Raw genomic sequence first — 27,322 nt, forward strand, 5'->3', positions numbered from 1 at the left:
GTATTACAACACTGTACTGCATTGATATCTGTCTTGAAATGCTCATTTTGATAATGCAGACTTTAAAAAATTTGTCTTGGGGCACATATTATTCCACATCCTATATGTAGACTATAATATCACTTTTAAAAATATTTTTGTACTACTTTGCCTTAGCTCCAACAGAAGTCTGAGTAAGTAGTGCAATCAGAGTACCAGAGGTATTCAGTAGATCGCTTTCATGCATTTACAGCTCAATTTGCCTTGGAAATATAGGTGTCCTGTTAATCCTTCTAAAAGAGGCTCTTTAGCCAACAATACCCAAAAAATGTCCAATAAGTATTCTAAAAACAGCAAAAATTAAAGTTTGCTACAGATACATGCAATGCATGGCAGTGATTTTTTAAATAGTCAAGTACAACCTCTGATTAATGCATCGACTTACATATTCTGAAGTATTTGTCAAGCTTACAAAACTAAATAAGTGTTTAGGTATCTAATTAGCATGTATTTAATATTGCATAAAGAAAAAGCACCCAGAGGGCAAAAGCATAAATATAAAACTGGTTAGAATGAAAACTATCAAAAATAGTAAAAATATATTTTTGAAAAGTCTCAGTCTGGATGGCACATAATATTACAAGCTTGGTGTAAAACCTTGAGCTGGTAATTTTACACCAAAGTCCCAAGATACATAATTATGTGATCTACTGAAAAAAAACTGCAATAAGAAAAGAGCTTCAGATATATATAGACAGCTTTTTATTTCTATTGTAAATTCTGACTCTCCTGCGGAAATGGTAACCAGTTAACTTCAGCATAGAACTGTAGATCTTTAGTTAATTATTAAACTTAATTGTGTTTGTGTCGTTTATTGGTTGTTTGGACTTTGGCTTACATGAAAAACTGAAGGCTGGTACGATTGGTGAAAATTATTTTTAGCTTCTGTAGGAACTAGTTGCAGGAAGAGCTTCAACTTGCTGAGGGTTTTATTAAAGTAGTGTGGATTTTTTTTTATTATTATTTTATTTTACTGTAAAAATGTGGAGAAATCTTTAAACCTTCCATTGATCACAGTGGTGTACTTGTGCATTTTCAAAGGAGTTATCTATGCTTGGGGCTTTTGTAGTATGGAAGCAGCATTACTTTCCCAGTGAAATAACTGAAAGGGACTTGAAATGATTTTCTTTTTTTTATATATCAAAAAACTTCATAATGTGAAGAAAAATATTTCACATGTTTGTACTGTATGGACCAAACCTGCTTTCAGGTCTACATACTTGAATTTTCAATGTTTGTATTTACAAGTTTCCTGTGTGTATTTGTAGCTGAACTGAGGTAGATTCTTAGGACTGTGAATTTTGCAGAGGTAGTATAGTTGTTTTCAATGTTTATGCGCATACTGTTATTTTTTTTTTGTGAGCGCTGGACAAATAATAGAGCAGCTTCACTGCAATGTGCTGAGAGGATTTTGACACATTGGTAGAAATGCTTTAGAAACATGATTCTGTGGCACCAAATATGTAAAATAATGATGTGCTGCATCTGGAGTGTTATGTAACTTTTTATTTCCATATGAGCAATTTGAAAAGTCTGAGCATATTTTTCCTGACACTTGGCACAGCTTTCATGTGAAGCCAACTCTCCAGCTAGACATATCCACAAAGAGATTGTTTAATTTTCAGCCACCGGATCACTAATTTATGTCTTTCAAAAAATACTCACACAAATTTATATTCACCGACTATTTGTGCTTTCAAGACCTATAAAGATAAGAGAAAAAGAACATATAGTTATGATATTGGAAAGTTTCTTATAGGTTATACTGCTGTTTTTTTATTATTATTATTTGAGCAGGAGTTCTCACAGAAATATATCAAGCTCAGAAATCTGGAGTCATAATAACCCTCAAGCATCATCTGAGTTTACATTTCATATGGCTTTTTTTTCTCATTTTTTTAAAGTAAATGAAATATAGAAATCCTAACTTTTTTCATGCAGCTGAGGTGTCATCCATAATCTGAAACATTGCATTTTGTAAATCGACTATAACAGATTTTCTCATTTCATACCTTTTTTTTTTGGTCTTATGTGATTTTGTTCAGGTTGCCGTCAGATTTTTAACATTTCAGTACCCAGACTTTCACTGCTGGGTGAAGTCAGCCCGTCATCAATTTATTCCCTCAATTCATAACAAATTACGATTTTATGTAGTTTCGGATCAGTTGACAGTCATAATATTTGTTCCCTGATCAAGTCTAAATAACTAATCTGCCTTTTGCTGGTTGATAGCCATATAGTATTCTCCATATAGTATTCTATCGGTAGAATTTAGAAAATTACTTTAAGTCAGCGGTAAAGATGCAACGTCGCCCTGGGTACTACAGGACGTGAAAGATGGTTGGATCAAAATATTCAGATGGCAAGGTTTTGAATGCACAAAAGTTGAGTGTAAAACAACCAAAACAGTAAAAGTGTAGCCAAGATGCATCCCCAGGCATCTGGTCCAACAACATGTTGCTTTGCTTGAACTGTGTATAAAAAAATCCCTTTGTCAAAAACTACTCAGTTATTGCTCATTTAATGGTAAATGCAAACAATAAATGGAAAAAAATGTTCTGATACTGCCATGACACAAGACTGTTTTAAGGGTATTCTTTAATTTGATTTAATTTTAATTTGTCTCTGCCATTATGATTGTTAATTTCATCTCTTTACTTTTAAAAAATGTTTTTACGTATTTTCTGTAGAAAGGTATGAAGGTAGAATGGTAGAGGTAGATTGTTTTTACGTGTGCATGTTTTTTATAAGCTATTTCAGTGAAAGTTGTACTTTTATTTTTATCAGGTTCAGCATGTATAATATTGTAGTCCCATTTTATACCTTCTGTTGACTTTTTGTGCATTGTACATTTTTATAAGGAGTTTAATCAAAAATAAATAACAGAGCAATCTGACTGCTTCCTTTCTTAACCGTCTGTTATTTAAAGCCGAGTTGAGAGGGCAGAGGTCCTACTGGATCAATGCCAAGCAAACATGTTTAGCATTTTAAAATGATCTCATTCAACAGATTAAGTATTTAGTAGGAATTAACTTGGTTAAATGTAATTTTCAAGAAGTACGGCATTTTTAATCAAAACAACTTTGCATAATTACATCCCAGGCCTGCCTAGAATACTATGAATACAAAAATTAACTGGTTATGAACCAACTTGCTATTTAAGCAACAGAATGGCTTATGCATTTATTTTTTTTTTTTTTTACATTTAGCTTGTGCTTTATTGACCACAAAAATAATTAGAGCTTGTTCTCTTTGAGTAGAAAAACAAGGAAAGAGGTGGCAGGTTAGTTAAGTCAGGATCATGAACCTTGAACTGATTCACAGCTTCAGTCTAAAACGAGCCATGCGTTCACTGCCAGGCGGCAACTGCAGCAATATTATGGCTGTGATTTACAACCTGATATCTACGTTTACAGAGACTCTGCAGGAAGAAGCACCACTCAGATGGAGGTGAGCATCCTTCTGTGATTACATATCCTGTGTCTGCAGATAACGCGACTGTTTAACCATCTGCCAGTCACAGGCACTGACATTATTTGGCTTTCTCCTGAATGTTAAATTGGGAGCAATTCTCAAGCTGCCGCGCTAAATCTCATTTCCCAAGTCATAAAGCAGAGAATTCACAAAGACAAACTTTTGTTTTAATTTCACAGGAGATTAATAGTCTCCAGCAAAGCAGCGTAAGTAACGTGTGGCAAAATGTAATGTCTACAGACAAAACAGATCGTGGTTGAAACTTATTTCGCGCACTGTTTAATCCTTTTTGAAAGCTTACTTTTGGTTGTCACAGCTGTCAGTGAAGCTTAGGCAAGTTCTGACTTGTGCTTTTTTCTTTTGTGAAGAGCCTCTCCATCACACAACTGAACTGTACATGCAGAACAGAATGGAGGACAAATAATCATGACTACACATTACTGCTCTACCAGTCAGTTGTGTTGACATGTGCTAGTATGAGCCACAGGAAAAACATTTTCTTGAAAAAGAAATATGGTCAATTGGAGGTTATACTGCTATATGCTGTCACACTGCACTGAAGGTCAAGTAAACCTAATAGTTTCTCAGGTTTATATGAGTTAGGGGTGTTGACCTCTGTGTAAATAATTTTAAAGTTCCTAAAAATGCAAACTTAAACCTTGAGAAAGTGGACAAATTGCTTAAATAAATTATTTCATTTACCAAATTTAATCTCAGAACAATATTTACAATACTGGATTTCGGATTACGTGGAGGATTTTCTGCAAAAGTTACGCAAATTTATCTTGTAAATATTTCACCCTATAAATTGACCACATCTCACACCAACACACTTTTGTGTATTCAGATGGACTTTGTTTAATAGACTAACACAACGTAGAGAAAGTAAAGATAAAAGAAAACAACTTGTTTCCAACAAAAATACAATCTGAATTTATATTTAGCCTCTTTTTCTCTGATAACCCAAAAATAAGAGTTTTAAGTTATGCATGGAAAGTCACTTAAATATAAATGTGTGAAACAATACAAGAATCTAATATGATTGAAAACAAGTAAGCAAAACTCAACAAGGAGTGAGATAAATTCAAACTAAACAGGAAGTAACAAAGGTCAGAACTGAGAAAGAACAAGAAGCTTGGCAAATTTCAACTATGACATTGAAGAAGACAAATCCTACAAAGTATCAGTAATTTCTTCTGAAAAACATCTGAACACATTCAGTTTGAACCCGATCAAAGCCCCAGAGCAGGTGGACAGCATATGTCCTGACAATACTTGGTGGCCATCATTATGTTAATGGTGCCAGAAGTCAACACCCTGCTGCTGTGCTCTGACAGGATAAAACCGTATCACATCATTACACACCATTACTGCTCTTAATGAAGTCAACAGCTCCTAGCAAAGGATGCTGTGTCTGTTATCTGACTCATTAAATGAACCAATGTGTGAATAACCAGGAGATCGATTATCAAGTCATTCAGCTGCTCAAATGCTAGCCATCTTCCTCTTCAAAGACCCTTTCTGACACTTGTCAGACACAAGATCCTTATCCCGCATGTTAGTTAAGTTCTTCATGCTATCTTAGCAATTTTTCTTTATCCTAGTATTGACTTTTTATTCTACAGCTCTGGAAAAAATGAAGAGACCACTACACTGAACCCCATTGAAAACCTCACGGTTATCCCACCAAATATTGATTTCTGAACTCTTCCTGAGTTAAAATATTAGTATCATTTTAAAACAGTGTCATTTTATACCACAATCATGTGACCAAGTTGCATTCAAATCCTGCCTCTCTCTCTTTAAGAAGCTCCTGTTCTTTCCATCACTCCGCCTTCTCCACATCATCACAACAGCAGATATGTTTTTTTTGGGAGAGGACATGATTTTACATAACACCATTTCATTAAAAGCAGCGGAATAAATAAAATGGATCTCTGCAGTACCAATAGAAAATGCACACAAAGCACTAGCAGATGGCCACGATCTAAACTTACAAGAAAATGTGGCATGTGTCACATGGATGGATGTATGGCAAACTTTTAAAATTGGTTCCAATACCCTGACCATGCCTGACAGAAAAGTGAACATCAAAGTGCGGTGCTTGAACATGACTTGGTGAATTGTGAGAGCATGCGTTTTCCACTAGTTGTATGTCATCCATCAGAGGAGTTGCACACTTGTCTTTGGGGACTTACTCTCTGCTCACTGCAGGACATTCATTAGATGAAGGTCAGACGAAAACACCAGCTGCTCTTTATTAACACTGAACTTTTCAATGCAGCCATCTGCTGGCTGGCAGAATTTATGTTTCAATCATTTTAGGAGAAATTTGTGTAACCGGTTCCTGTCTGGTCATTTATGGCCCACTGCTGAGCTAACACCATAACACTTGAACCAATATAATTAACCAATAATTTTAAAACACATTTTCCTGTTTGATAATTACAGTGTAAGTGAAAAAAGTTCAAACCTGAGTGCAGCTCTCGTTAAGGTCGTTTTCAGACCAAAGAACAGTTTGTTTTCACACCTAATACTCCAGTGGACCACGTCTAATTGGAGACTCTGAGGTTAAGGTTAGCAGCTTCTGGTTCACAATGCAGCTGAACACATTAACCAGACCTTTTGAATGACATATTTTTCCTTATCCGTCTTATTCTTCAGGTCAATTAAACTTCTCCTTTTAGGGGCCTGAACTGCCCCTTATTCTAAACGTATCAAACTCCTGTGAGTTCTTACCAGGAGATGTGATAAATTTTTGTCAGTCCATTTTTTATATTTTTATCAGAGGTGTTACATTGTTCTCACTCTGAGCTATTTCTTCTCAATATCTTACTGCATTTCTATTTGTATTGATTGTGTTTACCCACAATGCATCGTGTTGAAATGTTCTGCATTTCAATTACCCAAAGTGGGCCAGAGTTTGTTTTTTTGAGCTGCATCAGGGTTTGATTGCACATTCACAACTCTCCAAATAAGTCAGACTTTCCAAGCCAAGGAGCTTTAGTCTGATTCAGCAGAGCTCTGGTGAGTCCACCCTATAAGTCAATTTACAATGTGAGAAAATAAATGCAAATGGTCCAAACATTCCAACCAATTAGAAAACAGTCATAACAGCTATGCCAGCCTCTATAAATTACTTGATAAAAATAAACCAATTTTCCCCACATTCAAATTGTGAAAACAGCATCTGCTGTGAATTTTCCTATGACTTTAGCGAAATAGACAAAACAGAAAAGTCTACAGGTTAAAGACACAAGCTTTACCTCCCACATGGGAATATTCAATACATTTTATACTAGATGTATTTATGGTCAATGTTTGTTACAGTCAGTTGTTGAATTTCACAAATGATTATACCAACAAGTATTGTTTTAGGCGTCAATTAAACAAATGGCTTACATGTTCTGGGGTGAGAGATTTTGTACAAGTTGGAAGAAAAGCTACGAAAGCCCAGATCATGTATATGTCATTGGATTAATAGCAGCTACTGTATATGCTGAGGATTTCCCTGCAAAATCTCAACAAACCAAGTAGGAGTGGTTAGAATATAATTAAACTCCACATGTTGAGGGACGCCGTGACTTTGAGGCATTGATTCAAATAAAGCAATGCATTATTTCACTTATATGGAAGACAAAGGCCTTTGAGCAACGGAAAGAGAAATCCATAGGCCCACAACATTGAACCAAATATGTTTTACAGAAATAAAGCCTGAACACAAACCCTGGAGCTCCAGCATTTCAAGACTTCCGTCATTGTGATTTGTAACACTGTACCATGTTTACCTTTAATGCCGTATTTTCTGAACTGTAGAGTGCACCTCACTATAAGCTGCACCCACAAAGTAAAAAAATAAAAAATAAAACTGGAAATATAAGCAGCAGTGGGCTATAAACTGCTGGCATCTCCACGCTCTTGGTTTTCCTTAAATCTGCTATGAAGGACGCAGCCCTCCATCTCCAATGCCGAACTGTGGATTCATTCACATGCAGCGGCTATCGATCTGTACTACCAGATCAATAGCCTTCAACTTAAAAGCGGCATCATATATGAACTTCTTCGAGTCGTTTCCATGATGAGGGGTTACGAGTTTGAAAACATTTCTCCGTCGTGCCTGCTGCTAGCATGCGCTTGTTCTAAATGAAAATCAGCGCTTTCTTCTTTAATTTCCAAGTTTGACTTCCAATGATCCACTTCCTGCTAAAGAGCCCCCTGGTGGCTGAAGAAAAATCGACAGAAAAGCCACACGGTTCAAAGTGTGGGAAAAAAGTAGCGGCTTATAATCCGAAAAATATGGTACTTTAAAATGTTTTTTTCTAGATAAAGTAATAAAATATAAAACGAACTCCTTCTAAAACTTGACGTAAACCAGCCAAACCAATGGAAAGGCCACGAACAGAGAAACTTTAAGAGCAGTTCTGAAAGAAAACAAAGTTGTCGGCCTGACATGCAACATGGCTTTGTTCTTGCTCCTCTCGAATGTAACAGCTCATCTTAGCGTACTGGAGCGTTAAATTAGTGCAGTCACAGTTACGGAAAAACACTGTTGGAGGGTTTAACTGTCAGCAGTTAATCTGGTGTGAATGTTAAGACAGCCTTGCAGAACATTTGGGTCACATACCTCTGCACGTTTTTAGCTGAAAGCCACAAATCAAAGCGTGAATCCATGATGTATTTTCTGGCAGGAAAAATCAATTATGGAAAAAAGCAACAAGTGCTATGACAGCCACTGATCTTTTCCTTCTTTATTTTTTTTTTATTTCAAAAAGCAGAAGCAAAAAAGCTCAGATTACTTTATTAATGTTACAATTGATTTGTTTTGTATGTAGGTGAAACTTAAACTGCCTGTACGTTCACTTGACAGCACTGATTTGCTCTTTAAAAACTCTCGTCACTTTAGCAAGTTTATGCATGAGAATGATTGATTTCAATGACACTGAGTCATCTAGTTTTCTGTCTTATTCACAAGTAAGGCGGTGTGTGTGCGTGCGAGTGTGTGTTCTTCTGTGTGTGCCTATGCAGTCCAAGGACACTGAATGAGATAATTGGAGATGACTGATATCCTCGCAGTTATAATTGTGTCATTACCAGTCTGTGGAACTTGATCATTAGTCCCTGTGGTCTGTGCTGTAATTAACAGATTGGCAGTGACTTAAGGGAAGAGAAGTTTCTGTCCCTGTCCAGACTCGGCTAAGGCCAAGTCTTCACCTTATGAATAAAATGCATTTAAATGTGCTAAAGTAACTTTTTTTAAGCCATGTCATAGAATGTCCGAGTTAAAGTGGCAACTTCTCAAAGGTGTGTACACTAATGGCTCCAACCACGTAGGAATGAAGGGCTAAATATTTATATCCATTTAACTTTTTACATTTTATCATGTTACAGCCTCAAACTTCAAAGTATTTGATTTGGATTTTGTGGCAGACCTTTGTATATAGATATGTGGTGTGCATTTGTACTCATTCCCTCTGAGACGATACGGTCTACTTGAAGTTCAGTTTTCACAGATTCAGCCACCTGCAGATTTTTTTACAGAACATAACTCCAAGTTATTTGCAGGAAACTCACCTATTTGTACTGGAATTCATCTAAAATATTCAAAAGAAATTTCAGCTTGGGAGGCTGAAATACACAATGCTACTTAGTACTTTATTGGCTAACATTTGCAAAGCAGAATGGAGAGCCATTCATTATCCTTGCCCTGAGTGGCTGTCTCACCAAGAGGGGAGATTAGAAATACCTTTAATTTTCTAAAGGTATTTCTTGGCACCTTTAATAGTGCCAAGGTGGTTTCCATTGCGCACATTAAGGTATGTTAGGTGTTTGAAACATTAAAATAAGCTGTTGAAAGGCTTTTCTGAGGGGCTTTCAAGTATTAAGAATTCAGCTATTTGTGAATGGTTGTGACCCCTAACCTCTGCGACTACAGAGAGTCCACTGTTCATACTTTCACTGCAGTGACATCTAGTCTTTTGGGATATCTGTTAAAACTTTAAATATCTAGAAAGTCTTTGAGCCATTTTGGAAAGAAGAATGTCAGACAGGCTGGTGCTTAGTATGAAAAACTATTTCCATCTTAGTTGGATTTGGGTCTTGACTTTAACTGGGATGTTTAAACACATGGATAATATTATTCAAATTCTAGCGCTGGCTGGATGTTTTCCTTGTTGCATAATAGTGAGATGTAGATGGACACACAAAAAGTTGCAATGTGGATGTTGCAATACTTATTCAAATACGTTTACTTAAAAATGTGCAGTGGGTAATATTTTGTGATCTCAAACAATGCACAATGTGTAACTTTAGAGGATTTTAACCAAAACAAAGAAAATTTGAACTATCAAAGAATTGTTTACATATAAATTAAAGAAAACACAAAAAAGGGAAGAAAACACACAATACTTAAAATCAAGAAGCATAAAATTGTCAACACACACACACACACACACACACGCACACACACACACGCACGCACACACACACACAAACGATCCATGATAATTAAATAAAACAGACCTTTAGGTAATCTGCATTCACTCCCATTAGGCTACTTAGAGCAAATTAGTTTCTAGCCTTGCATGGGAGCTTTCAGGCTCGGTTCCAGTGAAAATTTGGGCACTCCAGCTCATGGACCATTCAGAGCAGTAAGCCAGCAAACCCTCTGGCTCAAGGATTACCAGCCCAATCCCCCACAGCTCAGAGATGGTCAGGAAATTGAACGGAAATAAGCAGGGATAAATAACCGTATGAGGAATGAGGCGAGGGAGCGGAGCCATGCCAAGGACAGCGTTGGCTGTGTTGGAACACATGCATTCGGTGAAGTGCAGATGGCAGAGATGGATGCCACCCAGAAGAGAGTTTGAGAAGTGGGACAGGGAGTACAAGAGGAGAGTTTCGGGGCCAGCAGCACACTGTACACTGTCGTTTGGTGAAATAACTGTAATTTATTACAGGTCTTCGAGTGACCTTTTAACAGAGCGCTCACCCACTGAGACTTCAGCAGGCCTCAGACTGCCAGTGTTACACTGTGGGCTGAATCAATCCACCCACTGCACACTGAGAAACTCTCCTCACACGTTTGGACTTTAAGCACTTTGGACAGAGCTTGGCTGGCGGCACTGCCTATACTTCCCAATGCTGTCTTCCCTTCCATTATCTCTGACTAGGCAGTCATAAAAAAAGGCTTAGTTGTTGTCTTTATGCCTGCCTGTGTGTGTGTATTTGTGTGTGTGTGTGTGTGTGTGTGTGTGTGTGTGTGTGCTTGATCATGAGGTGCGAAAAAGATCCTGTTTGTTGTAACCATTTGGAATACTTCTTTATCTAGTTTACTTTGGATCAACATTATTAGCTTTTTCTTCTTTTGCTCTTTCCTTTGGTTTGTTATTTTGTTTGGATTTCCTTTTAAATCCTGTAAAGCACTTTGCATTGCCTTGTTGCTGAAAATGTGCTATATAAATAAAATGACCTTTACCTTTAAAGGATGAATCATTCATCTTGCCCATTTTTCATAAGACGTTGTTGCTCTTTGTGACAGTATGTAAATTTTATTTTTGAAAATTGCTTCTTTTTTTTTTTTACATATTTCTTAAAACTATAACTATGTTCAGTTTTTTTCCATTAATCTGTGAAAAAAACTGGCAAGAAGCAAGATGAAGGTCTTGGTGCATACAAGCTCAAGATTGACTTAAAAAATGTCACTTATTTTGTCAATAGCTTGATTAATAAGTAATTAAATTAAAATTAACTAAATTAAAATTTAAATTGAATTTAATTTGAGTCCTACTATATATATATATATATATATATATATATATATATATATATATATATATATATATATATATATATATATATATATACACACACACATAAGACAATGCTTTTCAAAATTAGTGAGAAGTTGTTGCCAAGTCTGCTTTGTTCATATCTTTTTAATAGTCTCTGCAGATTCTGAGAAGAAGTTGTTCTACTTGTTCAAAGAGTTTTGATGCTTGGGGCAATTTTAGATTCAAGAATGCTTTGTGTCAGATTCTGTGGATGACTTTCAACCTTTCAATGCCTTACGAAATAATCACTTAAAGTGAGCAAGACTGCTTCCCACGATTCATTTTAATACGATAATCACTATTCACTGCCTCCATAATGTCACTTTTGTCTTATTGTTTTAAGAAAAGAGCCACACATGTGTTTAAGCCTAGATAAAAACAAAATCATGGATAGTTTCCTCACATCTAGTCAAAAAAGTGTTTACACATGCTGGAAAGAAATGTGGAAATATCACTTCTCTAAACGTTAAAGCTTATCAAATATTTAGGGCATTTCCGTAACGGGCATAGTTGTTATCAACCCCAGTAAAATGGATCTTTTAGTACAGCGAAGGAAAAAATTCCACTTCACAGCTGTTTGAGAGATAAGCACCTGCAGCACCACACAAAGCAGCTTATTTCGTTACAGATCCCCCAGAACAACACATCGATGCTGGTCTGCACTGTGGTAAATAACATAACAGAATCTGGTAAAAATAAAAAATAAAAAAAGGAATTTCTGGCCTGTGAAAAACCACTCGGATGGATTTAGCTTTAAGGGTGTAAAAAGTATCACACTTGTCACAAATAGGCCAGTTTAAATGTTTAGGCATTTTTTGTGCACTGAGCATGGGTTTATTATTAATTTTATTATTAAACATATTTACTAAAATGAAGACTTTTTAAAAAGCAAAAGTGGAATAATAGAAACTGAGATCAGAAATTCTCAAAGCAAGGCCGACAGCGGACTTATGCAGACTTTCAATCGAGTCTGGTTCAAAAAATATTTCAGATTCAAAATACTTGACTAGCAATTTGTCAGTCTTTTGATCTATGCTTTCCACCAAATAAAAACAATTCTATATATTTTAATAGAAGCTCATTCAAACAATACTTTTTAGACATTTAAATTCCAGTTCATACAAAGGAGTTTTTAAGGGTTCTCTCAATATTAGGTGGTTCTATTGCTACATACAAAAATACAGTAAAGAGCTTCATGTTGTGCTTTAAAGTATCTGGATTACATTTTATCACAAATCAAAGCTTAAGATGATCAAATTCTATTCAAAACAGTGAAATAATCCTTTAATTTAGCAGAAGCTGTGAATCACCCTCTTCAGTGTATAGTTATCAGTGCACTAATTTGTTCATAAAGTCAAAACTAATATTGATATTTTTACATATAAATTTATATAAGCAGCGTCAAAAACTGTATTAAGTTATTGTTTGACTTCAGAAAACTTTAATATAAAAAAGCATGTTCTCCTTGTGATCATGGGTGGAGGTCTCGAACTCAAATTGATTCTTTTACATGTTAATTTTAAGAGAAAGTGGGACAAACTTAAAGGGCACTGCTTTGTACTTGTCTTTGTCTTTTTTCCCACCCAAGTTGGTGTCTGCTTGGATTCTTTCTCATTTTCTCCACTGACCCAACTTTACCCCCTTCCTTTTTTTTTTTTTACAATGTTCAGAACAAAGAGTGAGCAGAGGCTGTGGCTCATTCATTCCTTGTCATTACGTCCTTGTTTTACCACAACAGAGGCAGAGTACCTACAGAGAAGCTGATTGATTCACAGAGGCACAAACACAGCCAATTACTCTTTAATGTCACTGAGTGAGAGTAAATTCAGCCGGCAGGACTTTCCAACTCCGATCCGTGCCACTGCCCCCATCATTGCAGGATGAATAAGGACAGCTGAACATTATCCGAACAGCTCCTAATCAATAGGTTACCTTTGCAGTATGTTACTTGGTGCACAGGGAACATTAAAGCTAATGATTTGGCACTACAGCGAACTGTGATATGAAATGAGTAAAAGTGTTGACACATAACAAATGTGTGTGCTCAGGTTTCTGTGACTCCCGGTTTTGTCGTGTGACCACAGTCAGCGAGGAAACGTAAACACAAACTGTCAGTTTTTGAGGATTAGCCGTCATATGAGGGCAGGTGCTGCACGCCGGGTGGAGATGCTTCATGTTTCCTGGAGTTTATCTGAAAAAGCCAGGACAGCAATGCGCGCGCGCGCGCGCACACACACCCCCACACACACACACACACACACACACACACCAGGGCTTTTACTCAGACACACCTTCATCCCTACTGTGGAAACTCTGCGGGCAGCTGCTGGCCTTGATTGGCTCATTTCTAACCTCAGAAGATGCGACTCCTGCAGGCTTGGGCCCCCGGTGATTCTTCAGTATATCCATCTGTTTTTTTTCTATTTAACTAACATTCCCTCAGACAGTCCCTCTCCGTATCTCTGACTGTCTGATAGCCTCGGTTCTGATCTGTGCTGCCCAGAAGTGAAGCTCATATCAGCTCATCTGCCATCCACTATCAGCAGCATGAGGAAGCATTATTGGTAAAATTCTGCATAAATTACTTTCTATTTCTCAGCTGTGTGGACCTTGTAAAAAACCTTTTGTCATGAAATTAGTACAGCAAGTCTTTGGACATGAAACATAATCATGTCATACATAAAACTAGTCGGCGTACCTTTAAAGGGGCAGTATTATGCGTTTTCCAGGCACATAGCACCATTTCCTAACATCGTCAAGAAACTCAGTTGTTATGGAAATGATATATCAAATATGCCTTAAAAGGAATTTGACTTCCCAATTCAACGAATTGTCTCTTTAAAACCTTTGCCTTCAGAAATTCATCACAACACCACTCCTCTACTAACCTTTTAATGATGTTTTTTTTACCAGCATTGCACTGAGAAGGAGCTCCTATAATGAGTTCAGCCGAGGCGCAGTTCCACCAGGTGTTTGCTAATTGATGCTGGCTAATCTGAAGGAGCTGCTCTGTGAGGTGGAAGTTTGGAAATTGCAGCTATGACTGGAAGGCAGCACTAGGTCCACCCAGGCGTTTTGCATGGCTCAGTGGTTGCCATGGAGACTAAGGGATTTCTCAAACATGTATGAAAGAAACAAAGCAGCACTCCAGGTATGTTTTTGATGAGGGGATAACATTATAACATGATGTAAAGCTCAAAACGTTGAATTTACCTAATGCTGCCCCTTTAAGACAAAACTCTTAACATGCTAGGAGTGGTGAGGAGGATTTTTAGTGACAAAACAACTTAAAAACAAGAAGGGAATCATTGTGAATTGTTTGGGGGCAGGGGGGTTCATCAGAAATTACCTCTTAACAGTCAACCGTAATGTCAGGAAGGTATTAAGAGTTAGCTTAAAAGCAAGCTAACTATGTGAAAAGCCAGACTTTTTTTACTGATTTCATCAGCATCTATAAATGTGTCAAAATATAGTATTTTCTCTTCTGCTGTGCAGAGTTAAGGCAAAGAAATATTAGAAAGTTATGATTTTTTTATACATTTATACAAATCCCTGTAGTGCTGAGAAAATAACGGACGTACACGGAAGATTAAATCTTCAAAAGAGCGCTGCATGCCGCCTTAGGGCATTGAGAATTATGCAGTTCCTTTGCTATCTGTTAAAAATCTGACAAGTTTTATGTCCAGAAACACAACAACCAGAAATTTGATCATAAAATTTAGATTGCTTTATGGACAGCAAAAGGTTTTCCTTTGTTTGAGGCTGACAGCAAGACTCATGCAAATTTAAAAATTGGTGAATAATTGCACTGGGAGACAATTCTTCACAAGCTCACATCTATCAACTGTTCACTACAATAACATGTCAGAACAGTAGATTTGATTTAATTTAATCTGAATTACATATTTAAAGGAAAACCCTGCCTTTTAAGGGTTTGATATGAAATTATGCCTCAACTCTTCATTTGTCTGCCTGGTAAAATTGCATTTTCATGACATTTGTATTGGAGATACATTTAATTGAAGAACAGCCCCAAAATGATGCATGTTTCTATGCAGAATTTCAGAGGGCATGTAATAAAGCATTTGCCATGAACATCAGCCTGACATTTTTTAAAACAATGTTGTGTCAAAAATGTTTTTTCTGGTTTAAATGACATTTCTTGATCTAGCAAATTGTCTGAACAAACACTCAGACTGGTTACTTCCTCATGTACCCTCCAGGATCTGCAAAAAAAAAAAAAAGTGGACACATCATCAGCCAAGATAAGCAGCTCCAGTAGCAGCAAGTGCAATGCCATTAGCACTAAAGTCACTGCAGATTATCAGTAAGTGGTAAAAGCGAGGAGGGAAGAGATAGAGCAGAAAGAATAAAAGAGACAAAATCTGTTGTGGTTCCAAGCAATGACTGACTGGAGATCTGGGATATCATAAAATGCCTCCTGAGCCTGTTAGCTAGGGTGACACATCAGAGACTCCGTTCCTGATCCCAAAGAGTTTCTCTCCTTGGAGCTAAATGAAAGCAAGCTGATCAAACAGAAAATGGTTTGATGTGTCAGACTCAAACTGCTCTAATCTATCCACCAAGGGGGAGTCGCTGGACTCCTGGCAAAATCAAACTGCCAAAGAATGACTGTTTTAAGTTGGTGAATGAAAAGAAAGAGTGCAGAGCTTTGCAATTATTAACTACATAAAAACTTCAACGGCATTCTGTTTCATTTTTGATAACATGTAGTGGTATCAAAAAGTCTCTGCCCCTTTTCTTCAGTTTTTGCAGTTTTGTCACACTTAATGTTCCAACTGATCAAACAACTGTTACTAATGGACACAGATAACCTGAGTAATTACACAAAGCACTGTTCATGTGATAATTTCATTCACTAAGTGAAGAAATGTTGTTCAAACCAACCTCACATTATTTGAAAAATGAATTGTCTCCTAAACCTAATCACTACTTGTGTCATCTGCTGCAGAAACTCCTGACATCAAGAGTTTGTGACAACTGATGATGAGTCTTTTCACGCACAACAAAGAGGAAGTTTAACAAATTACCTTTCAAAATGTTGCAATTCAACAACCATATTGAAGGGTTTTAGGGTTTTGAACATTTACTGTCAAGTACAGATGTTGAATATCATGTTGAGAAAATAATGTTGAAATAGTGCTAAGAATTCAACAACTTAAAGAAAAAGAGCAAAATAAAAGTAATCAACAGTGATAGCGGCAGACTTTAAAATTCAACAACAATTAACCCATGTGGCAGTAAATAGAGTCACCGTTATCCGTTAGTTTGCAATAAACTCAATTTGCATTACAGTGGACCTTTGCCTATTTGCAGTTCAGTATCCTCAGAAAATTCACCTATTCATGATTTTTGCATTCAGCTTATCTAAGATACGTAAAAAAACAAAACAAAAAAATGCATCTTTTCCAGTAGAAATGCCAAAGCCACAATGCTACTTGACAAGCTATTGGATGTCGTTTATAAAGCAGACTTATCCTCGAGAGCCATTCATTTTTCTCCAGGTCAATTGGCTGTATTAACCCCAAGAGCGCAGAAAATGAAGAGTGCAGATGGTAGCTGTAAGGATGAGATGGTTAGTTTGAACTATTACAGTAAGCATTGATAAACATTTGTAGAGTCTCAAGTATTTAAGCTATTAACAGTACAACAGTATAGTTTTTGTTTTCCTTTTAACAGAAGACCGGTCATTTGAACTGGTTACATACATGTATCAGAGCCACTGTAATCCACCTCTTGACTGAGATCAACAGCTAAGTTGATCTCAGCTTAGCCGAATGCTACAAGGGAGCCTAATTCAGCTACAACCATATGTCTTTATATATTAATATGTGAAAATCCTGTGTGTATCAAAAATAACAAAATTAATTTAGCTTTATATCACAGAAATTGGCTTCTGTCACTTTAAGAAGGTCCACCTCCAGAATGCCGTTTTCAACCATTCTAAGGAGCACTGAATTGAAAAGTAGTTTGTATGTTAAGCTCAGCAGACACACAGTTCCACTAAATGTTTGGTATCTCCTTCTGAAGCTAGTCTGGAGGAGCTGTGTGACGGAGGCTCTGTGGGTGGAGACAGGAGCTCCAAGGTGGAGCTTTGGGGAAATAGACGGAGCATTGTATAAGAAAAAGCTTAGGCATTCCCGAAAGTCTACCAAAGAAGATTCAAAGGCTCCTGAAAGATTCATGAAAGGATCTAAACAACATTCCAGGTATGTTTTTGATGATGGACTAACATAGCATGATAAGAAGCTAAAACAGTAAATGTTGCATCATCCCCTCTTTAAATATTCATAATGTGAAGAGAAACATTTGAGAAACATCTCAGGGCAAAATAATCATTTATCACAGAGTTATTCTTTTAAATTTGTGATGTTTCTGGTGCAAAAAAAAAAAATTACCTTAAATACCAGCTACTTTAAACTGAGTTAAATCTAATTATGTTTAATCAAACTAAATAGATTAACCAAAACACAGAGCAGCTTAATTGGTGGGAAATCTACCTTCATGTGTAAATGAACAAGCCTGAGATTAGCTAAGATAATTCTCCATAGCAACCCTTGGATGATAATTGTAATACAAATGGGCTCCAAATCTGCATATGAGAAAATACTTGACTTAAGCATCTGCATAACTGCTCTGGCATTTCAATAATGTCTTAAACAACAAACATTTCCAGATTGCACAGCAGTCATAGTGGCTTTAATCTGATCCATGATAAAGCGAGGCAGAACTCAGCCTGGGTGCTTGAGAGGCTGTAGAACACCGAGCTGCAGAGTGGGAGATCATTTGGGTTTACTCAAGACAAAAACACTCGGAGATGGAGACGTATGAAGGGGAAAGAAAATTGTCAATGCTTTGGTGAAGGTTGATTCAGAAAGGCGTCCAGGCTGGGATTTCAAAACATCAGCCTCCAGGGTGAAAACCACGTGGGAACAGGTTACTACTGACTCCGGAAATGGGGAATCATGCTTGTTTGTCTTTTGCTGACGCAACATTTTCCAGAACAACAGGACTATATCTGTCTTATTATTGTGCTTCATTTCTGAGCAATACTTCTCCACTCTGTGTGTCAACAGCATAATCCTGTTTTTTTTTTTTTTTTTCCTGGGACGATTAACAAGCTGACAGCAAAACAACAGCAGCAGCACTATTATAATGTCTCTGCAGAGACATTTGGGTGGATACATTAGATCTGCTGGGAGTCTAAGAATAATACTGACAGCATAAACAAGAGCTGATACAGACGGTAAGCCTGAGTGAACAAAAACCATGAGACTTTTTATCAATAAAATATTGGGCTCCTTAATTATAAGTTATAATACATTCTTACATGCTGCAGATAAGGAGATATGCTGGAATAAAACAAGCACAACCAAGTTTGAATCATTTAGAACAGAGAATCAAACAAATCCAAATACCAGGTGGGTAAACACTGCTGTAGTTGTTCAGAAGAATCTGAATAATTTTTAGTTTTTTATGGGCATAAAAAAATAAATTTGACTTTGGTTTCATATATTGAATATAAATATAAAGATATATAAACTTTAGAAGAGATCAATACATTAAAAAAAAATACCATGACTATTTTTACACGTTTAAACCAATATTTATTTTTGCTAAAAATAGTGCAAATATGCTTATCTCATTTTACAGCAGTTTCACTGCATGGGGGAAGAAACACTGGATAACTGCTGCTGCCACTAGTCTGAAGGAGCCTTGTGTGGAGGAGGGGGTTCACTCTATGTATGTTTTTGATGATGAAATTACATTTTAACATGATATATAGTTAAAAAAAAAATCAACTTTACATCAAAACTCCCTTTTTTTCCATACTCTGAACTGAAAAATACATTTTACAACCTACATTCTGATACATCAAACTATAACAAACGTTGGTGAATCAAAAGTGAAATAAGACTTCAAAGATGTGACAGTACTTGATGTTTCACAAACGATGCTCCATTTCATCATAACAAGACATACATTTTTAGATACACCGTCATATGTAGCAAGTGAAAGAGTAAGAGCAGCTTAAACTTTGTCATTAGGTGAATCTTTTTTACTGAGCATTAACACTCAAATACATAAGCAGAGTTTTAATCAAGCATTCAAATGTGTTGCGAAGTTGCAGGGAACATTTAACACAGTGCAAATTAATTGCAGTAGTTACACATATAACACACCAACAAAAGAGAAACTTTTACTACAGGGATATTTTTGGTCAAAGGCATTTTGAACCAGACTGAATCTGTCAGGTCAATATTAGAGAAGAGTCCCATAAACACACCTTTAAATGTGATAGCATGTGTCCAATGGAGCAACGCAAAATTCATAATCAGTGTAAACTTTTAATCAATGTAATAAAAAATAATCCCAGCATGTGTTGGTCAAATGAATTTGGAAAACATTAAAGCAGAGAATCAAAGTATGCCTCTTTGTCAGCAGCTTTGTTTTCCCTCCCATTAAGATGCACCTTCTGTTTTCTTCAATATAAATATGTTTCCCATGCATACGTTTTGTGGAGGTGGCAGATATTAAGCTAGGAATAGCAACTTGATGATCTACCAGATACGTTTTATGTGCTCTGCTGGTCAGAGTTTGACGATGCGCGAGAAACAAATAAATGATCATCAACCTGCTTCATGTATCCAACAATACAAGTTCACAAGACTCATGCATCTACAATGTTTATGAGTTTCCAAAGCAAAGAAAAGACATAGAAGCTCAGGATCCAGCACATATCCAGAAAGATGTCATGCCATATGCAGCAATGCATCTTTTATGGAATAAATAAACACCCTCCTTGGCGGCCAAGCAGTTGAAAAACAGATCTTCATTAGTATGTGGCTATGTTTGTATTTACATGTCTGTGGATATTCTGCCTATGCGGGCACATTCCTGTTTTCTCAGAGATTAGGCAAATGGCTTTGAATATTAAGACTGTAACCAAATTCACTGGCTGGGTGCAGAAATTAAGCCTGCATCGTATATATGCAATAGCAAACTGACCCAATATGCTGCAGACAACGTGCCCAGGAAAAGCTTGCGTTTGATATATAGAAAAGCTCTGTTCTTTTCAGATAAAAAAGCTATGCCTCTGTTGAACTGCATATCTACTCTGCATTTAAATGCTATTTTAATAACTTTTACACAAATTTAAATTTACTTCTTCCAAGATACAAACAGTTCCTAATGTCATTCCCAAATGAGAAAGTTTAGTAGAGTCAAACTTGGCAGCTTATTTGTTTTCAGTCATTATAGTAACCGATTTCAGGGTTCGTTCAGTTTGGTTTAAAATATGAAGAAAAACTAGAACTCAATAATCCAAGAGTTAGACAAATGATGCACTAAAAATAAGACATAGACAAAAAATTACCTTCATGTGATCTGAACTTTGGGGGAAAACCAAAGAGAAAACACCTTTACAAAAATATCTCAATAAAAGCTTAAGATCTGAGCAGGAGACGTTTCTGCTGTTAAGTGACTGTGGTAACAGCTACACTGCTGTACCACCTGTATCCATAACAGCTCATCCCTGCTATTACATTAAAAAGAGACAAAAATGGCACCATGAGGTGACTGAGAGCAATTATCACATTCAAACTGGGATTTGTTAACACTGCTCCAAAGCAGCTTTCTGATTACAAGTAAATAATGTCATAAGATGCATAATAAAACATTCATGAGGATGTGATGGTCACATTTAATGATAGTAAAAGCAGAGCTGATCCTCCTGTTAATAATACATACAAGCAATTAAATCGCCCTCAGCAAGAACTGCATATATCACCGACATCCCATCAGCCTTTGGGGTTTTGTTTATAACTCAAAAACAGACGGTTACCTCACCATTAAGGACTTTATCGCTGTTATCACACACCTATCCTAAGCCACTTTCACTTCCATGTGAGGGAAAAGCTCTAAAAACTATCAATATTGCAAACAGAATAGAAAAAAAGTCTGAGCCGACTGTAGGGCACAAACCCCAAACATGGATAAAGTCCATGTAGCTGAAACTGAGGCTCCCTGATTTTAAACTGTTGATCTAGCAATCAGAGTTTCTCAGCTCTCATTTTTGGCATGGGACTGATTTGGACTGGAGTCCAACTCTAGGTTAACATCTGATGCAATTCAGAGATGTGAAGAAAGGCTACAGGGCTCATAGCTACCAGCCTCATAGAAAGCTCAGTGGATTCAGATTGTTGTGGCTGTGATCCAAAGACAATTGCACCAAGCACTGAGCAAATCCTTCAATCCACAGACTCATGCTCTGAAGCTTCTTAATCAAATAAACCCATTGGCTTCATCACAAGTAATCTAAGCCTGCAGCCTCCATAGGCTGGGGATTTTACACAGCCAACAATCTCCACACAGGAATGATCACAGGCTTTCTTCCACAGAAGAAACATTGCAAATTAGCAAAAGTCAGTTTTTAAAATTCTGATTAGTTTTTTGTTCAAAAGAGAAACTTATGTTAGAGCTAAATGTAATTGACCCAAATGTTTCAAGCATATGTAAACCATGTCAACCTACTGAAAACAAATCACATAAAGTCTCTAAAAACTTTACAGGTACCCTGCTAAGCCACAGTAACCCAACTGAAGACACTCTGCTGTGAACAAATATTTACCCCCCAACACATTTCTTCTGGTTTTGCTTTTTATAGTCAAGCAAAGATAAAAAGAGTAAAATCCACATGTATTTTTTAAATGATTTTGTGAACAATTGAAAAATAGAAACAATCCAAACAAACATGCTCCTCTTTTGACAAAAACTGCCATTACGTGTTTGCAGTAATTCCAAACATGTAATTACTGTCAAACTTTCAATTTGGTGGTGGATTTGCTGGTGTGCTTCAATGTCCTGCTGTTTGACGCAAATCCATTATTTACATCCAGTTTTCTCTAGAATTCTGTGTTAGTTTTACAAGATGTAATAAGATTCACCACATAAAACTTTTCCACCTTCGTCATGTCAATAGCTCTGTTTCCACTGACAATATAATTTCACATTTTGAAAATATAAATATATGGTTTAAATAAATATATGGTTTATAATAACAAATATATGGTTTATATTGTGGCACATATGTCACATATGATTGTGTCATATATTTTATTTATATGATTTATTTCCCAGAACTGCAATGGAAACACTTTTGCATCACATGAGTCACATGATCAACAACTGGATGTTGCCACTGGAGCAAAACCACGACATTTGGAATAGAAATGCAGCTATATGCAAATATTTACCATAAAGTATTTTAATTCCTCTACATACTCTTGGAGAAATTTTGGTAGGCCAGCCACTCCTGGAAAATTTCACCACAGTTCCATGTTCTCTCCTTTTGTGACTGTGGGGTATACATTCAATCTATAGGAAAAGTTTCATAGAACAGGAAACTCTAGCCAGGTGAATTTTTCATGGCATTAGGTTAACAGTTGTTGGAAGTCATCATACTTGTACAAAACTCAGTCTGTAGATCACAGCCTCTGTATTCCTGAAGGCAAACGGTGAATTAAACGCTCCACCCACTGCTACTAGTTCAGCTTTTTTTTTTTACATCCAGGCTGATATAAATTATGAGTCAACCGCGTGAGGCCCTGCACAACCTGAGCCGAGTAAAATAAAGTCGTACCTTCACAATAAGTAGAGTCCCCATGGATGGAGGCGTAGCCGCTCTTGCATTCACACTCTGCTTTAGTATTCCTGTTTTTACACTCCGAGTTTTCTCCACAAATGAGTCCCTCTGCGCAGAAGTCATAACCTGAAAGAGAGAAGCAAAGGGAGTGATAAAATTTGCTCACTCGAGGCAATGAAAAGTTTTGTATAGACAGGCAAACACAAATGCAGCTCTGTGGAAAGAGACACAAACACTTTTCATCATGAATGACATTGAGCCTTATGTATATGTCTATACAAAAGTGGTGCAATTTTAAAGGCTTTTCCTTTAGAGGAAGGATTCACAAACAGCAATAAAAGACACAACCGCACAAATTGTTGCTTCCATGTGACTTGGTTGCATATCCCACAAGGTGAAAATTTGTTGCTCTTTTGCTCCCAACAATCTGCTATCTTCATACTTTGTTTTGCTTCTTCAAAATAAAAATTTATGTCATTAGAAAATTGGCAGGACAATGAATATACCAATGATGGAGATTGTGTGCAGAAATTAAATCTCAATCAGCAAAAACATCATCTCTGCAGTTAGGTAAGCCCAACCATAGAAATGTTGTTACAACACAATGTTCAGCTGAGAACAGGAAAAAGTTTCAGCAATCAAAACAAGTCGAATTACGTCATAGACTGAATCGCCTGCAACTTCATCTGAACCCGACTATCAAATTGGATTGTAATCAATTTATTTAAAATAAACTCGATCTGATTGGATCTGAAATGAATATTTTTATGTTCTAGAATATCTTGTCTAATTGTGTAGGCTTTTCCGTCAAAACTTCCTTTTTGATGACTAAACTATAAAAATGCATAAATGTGAACAGCTGACTTGGCGATTTTGTCAGGATGCATTTCGGTTCATGAGAGCAAAGAAAAGCAGGAGAGAATAAAATGGTTAATAGAATTGGAATTCCAAGAGCCACAAAGATTTTTCCTCAAGGACAATTTAACTTGAAACGTACAAGGTCATAATGTTATGGCAAATGTGCTGCCTGTTTTTTTTTTTTCTTTTGATCTGCACCTCTGCAGAGATAGAGCGGGCACATGCACAAGTGTAATGAAACGGATAGATGGACCGAAAATTAGTCTGACAGATGAGGACGGTGGCAGACAGACAGAGAGATGATTGTGTCTCACTGTGTAGATGTATCTCATCCTGTTCTGTAATGAGTGACAGACAGGCTGTGCATAAAAGCCCTAAGAGACAGAGCAGCCAAAGAGCCTGAGCCTCAACTATATTACTATAACCCCATAATTCTATCTCTAAAATGGTGCACAAATGGAAAATAATTGCTTATGGAAGTGTGTACCATCTATATGTTGGCCTAAAAAGTTGCGTTTGTGTGGACACAAGTCCCTCATGATGGTTCTTGTTCGCTACTGCAGTGAAATAATGAAGTAGGAGTACTGCAACGACAGAGCCTGTGTGACCATGAATGTCCCTTCCACAAACCAGGAAGGGAAAAATGCATTTCAGAAAAACTGTGAAGTAGATACTACACTGAAAAACACAAAATTGTATCCAATATTCTTGTCTAGTTTTCAGCGCAAACATCTTATTGCACTTGAAATAGGAAAAAACATACAAGTAGTTTCAGCAAGATATAGGAGATTGTTTTATGTCAATTCGTTAAAACTGATTTTAAAAAGTATCCACTGGCAGATTATTTCACTTGTAACATGGGAAAAATGTCTTGTTATAAGTAAAATAATCTAATATTAATAGTTTTTTATGAATTTTAAGGAATTATTGACTTAAAACAAGCTCTGATATCTAGCTGAAAAGTTACTCATTTCTCTTAATTCAACTGTACCAAGATATTTCCACTGGGATCTAGATCAAAATTACTTTGTACGATTTTGTTTTTTTTTATTTGGAAATAATGTCCTGCATTCTGCTTCATTTACGGTGGATAAACACACACAAGTAGGGTGGGAAAAAGAGGATTTCTAGGAAGGTAATATTTAATTGCAAAGTCCTATCATACTGTATAAACTCATGCACTCTTCAGTCTCCTGCTGATAGTTCCTTTATTCAACCCATTCCTTCTCACAGCCATCCATTCTTCTTCTCCCTTCACTTTCCAACACATTTCCTTTGATTCTTACATTTTTCTCACCACCTTTAATTTTCTAATCATTCTCGTTTATTTTCTTTCATCTTTTCCTTGTTTTTAAGTATATTTTCCTTTCAATCACTATAAATATTTGTTCATCTTTCTTTCTCTTATGCATGCTTTCTCTCCCTTTCAAAAAAATTTGGTGTGTGTGAGGCATATTGCCAATCTTATCAAAAACAAGAGCACAATTTTCTTCCAGCCAAACTTGCCCTGTGTTTTCTTTTTTCCCGTAATGGTGCCTAATAGTATCATAACTGCCAGCTGCATACAGTTTGTTTATTCAATGTATTTACTGACAGACTGGTGCCTATTTACCTTGTAGTAGTTCCCTGCCAAAGCAGCAGGACCCAGGCAAATTGGCATAGCAGGTGCTCTGCAAAAGACAGCCCAATCTGCTCTGATAACTATCTTAGCCAAAAAAGAAACAAAAACAAAATACATTCACAGGAACGGAAAGGTAGAGAAATATTGCGAGAGTCCAGCTTAATCAACATGAAGAGAGGGTTGTTTTCACTACTCTTTGTGGAGAACACTGGTGCACACAGATCCAAAGAGAGGGTGAGTTGTGGATGGCGGAAAGATTGCGGTAAATGGAAGCCATACCTCTGCAAACATTGCAGCATCTGCCCTCTGGTAGGATCTGCTCACCGGTGGTGCAGTTAATCTCCGGACATGTTTCTGTAACTTTCACCATCAAGCCGTTCTGCAAGGACAAAATACAGGCGGGACATTATACTTTGTAATGCTGGAGTCAAAAACATGAAGGTCTAAGCTGTAAGGGTAACTTATTTCAGACAGAAAAAAAATGGAGTCATATAATTTAATCTTTTACAGGGTGGAAACTTGCAACCCAAAGTCATATAATCACTTCAAACATTCTGTCTTAAGCCTCTGAAATAAGTATAAATATGATAATTATTCCCTTTTCTTGTATGTTCATTAATATTTTGTAGGTTGTGAGTCTTTAGAGATTTCACATGAAGATTTCAGTAGGCGTTGCATTGAGACTCAAGGATAAAACATGTTTTCTTTAACTTCTGAAGATAAAAAGCACATTTATTGCAGCCAATTTTGAATTAGACCGATTTTGAATGGTTTAACAATTGGAATAACTTATATTATTTTCTACAAAACATATATTATTTTAGAAATATAATATTTAGAAATTGACAATCACCAACACAGCAGGCTAACCTATTAAAAGCATTTAGCATTGGCTAAAAAAAGGGGAAGTGCTAATCTCTGCATTACTGGTAATAAAAGGGGATCCATTATATAACAAGCAGGCCAACAACATCTTGTAAAAGCTTCTGACATTTTGTCATTTTACAGCCATAAATGTTAATATGTACTGTTTAGGGTTTTATGTGATCATTTCAAGTTGTGAATCTCTGAAGATCCTCCATGTTTGCCATTTCCTCGGCTGCCAGTGTCGATGGACAGCCATGTCTTGATGACTCTGTCATATTGTAAACAAATATATGCCACACTTTTCAGATTTGTACAGGTGGAACTTAATTCACTGAATCACCCTCCCAGGTGGGCTGGTGTTCGTTTAAAACTGGAATGTTTCTTTGTTCAAGGTTCTCTTCTTACTCTTTTTCCACTTCTCTCTCTCTAACTTTTTCCTCTCCTCTCAGATTTCAGTCAATCATTTCAGCTTATTTTAGACTCTGAGAAACTGTAAAACTGCCGTTTTACTTTCTAAAGTAAATAGGTTTTGTTGATTATTCTGGGGCCGACCAACCCATCCTTCAGTTGAACCTGTTGCTGCGTTGTGGGGAAGCCACCCACCAATGGAAGAAAGAGGCAGTCGTTCATAAGTCATCCAAAGTAAAATTAGTCCATTTCTGGCTTGACATGTGGATACCTGAAGGATCTAAATCATATCTAAAATAAAACTTTAATCAACATAAAGTTAACAGCAGCACCTATTAAAAGTATCCTCTTCACAGCCATCATTTTCTGTTCATAATTCCTCCTGCTTCTGTGATCATTTTTGTCATTATCCCATTTTAAAAAGGGATCAGGTTACTTTGTCAATATTTCTGAACCTATAGGTAATCAAGCATTGCTCTTTTTGCGGTTATTATTTATTGGTTTAGTTTTAACAGTCCTCCTGCAAATGTTGGTTCTTGTGTCAATTCAATCCATCACTGA

General features: G+C 36.6%; 1 protein-coding gene across 1 annotated transcript in view; it reads right to left on the reverse strand.

Annotated features, from left to right (window-relative positions):
• Positions 1-27,322, reverse strand: part of LOC106933741 (protein kinase C-binding protein NELL1-like) — a 234,328-nt gene that overhangs the window by 110,517 nt on the left and 96,489 nt on the right. Inside the window, exons 11-12 of the mRNA XM_088004458.1 lie at positions 25,766-25,865; positions 23,005-23,133 (exon numbers count right to left, since the gene is read on the reverse strand). Of these exons, the coding sequence (XP_087860584.1) occupies positions 23,005-23,133; positions 25,766-25,865 (229 nt within the window). The remainder of the gene's footprint in view (positions 1-23,004; positions 23,134-25,765; positions 25,866-27,322) is intronic.

Source organism: Poecilia mexicana, unplaced genomic scaffold, assembly GCF_051168715.1.
Source record: "Poecilia mexicana isolate PSO_F unplaced genomic scaffold, ASM5116871v1 scaffold_3, whole genome shotgun sequence".
In the NCBI taxonomy this organism is placed as follows: domain Eukaryota; kingdom Metazoa; phylum Chordata; class Actinopteri; order Cyprinodontiformes; family Poeciliidae; genus Poecilia; species Poecilia mexicana.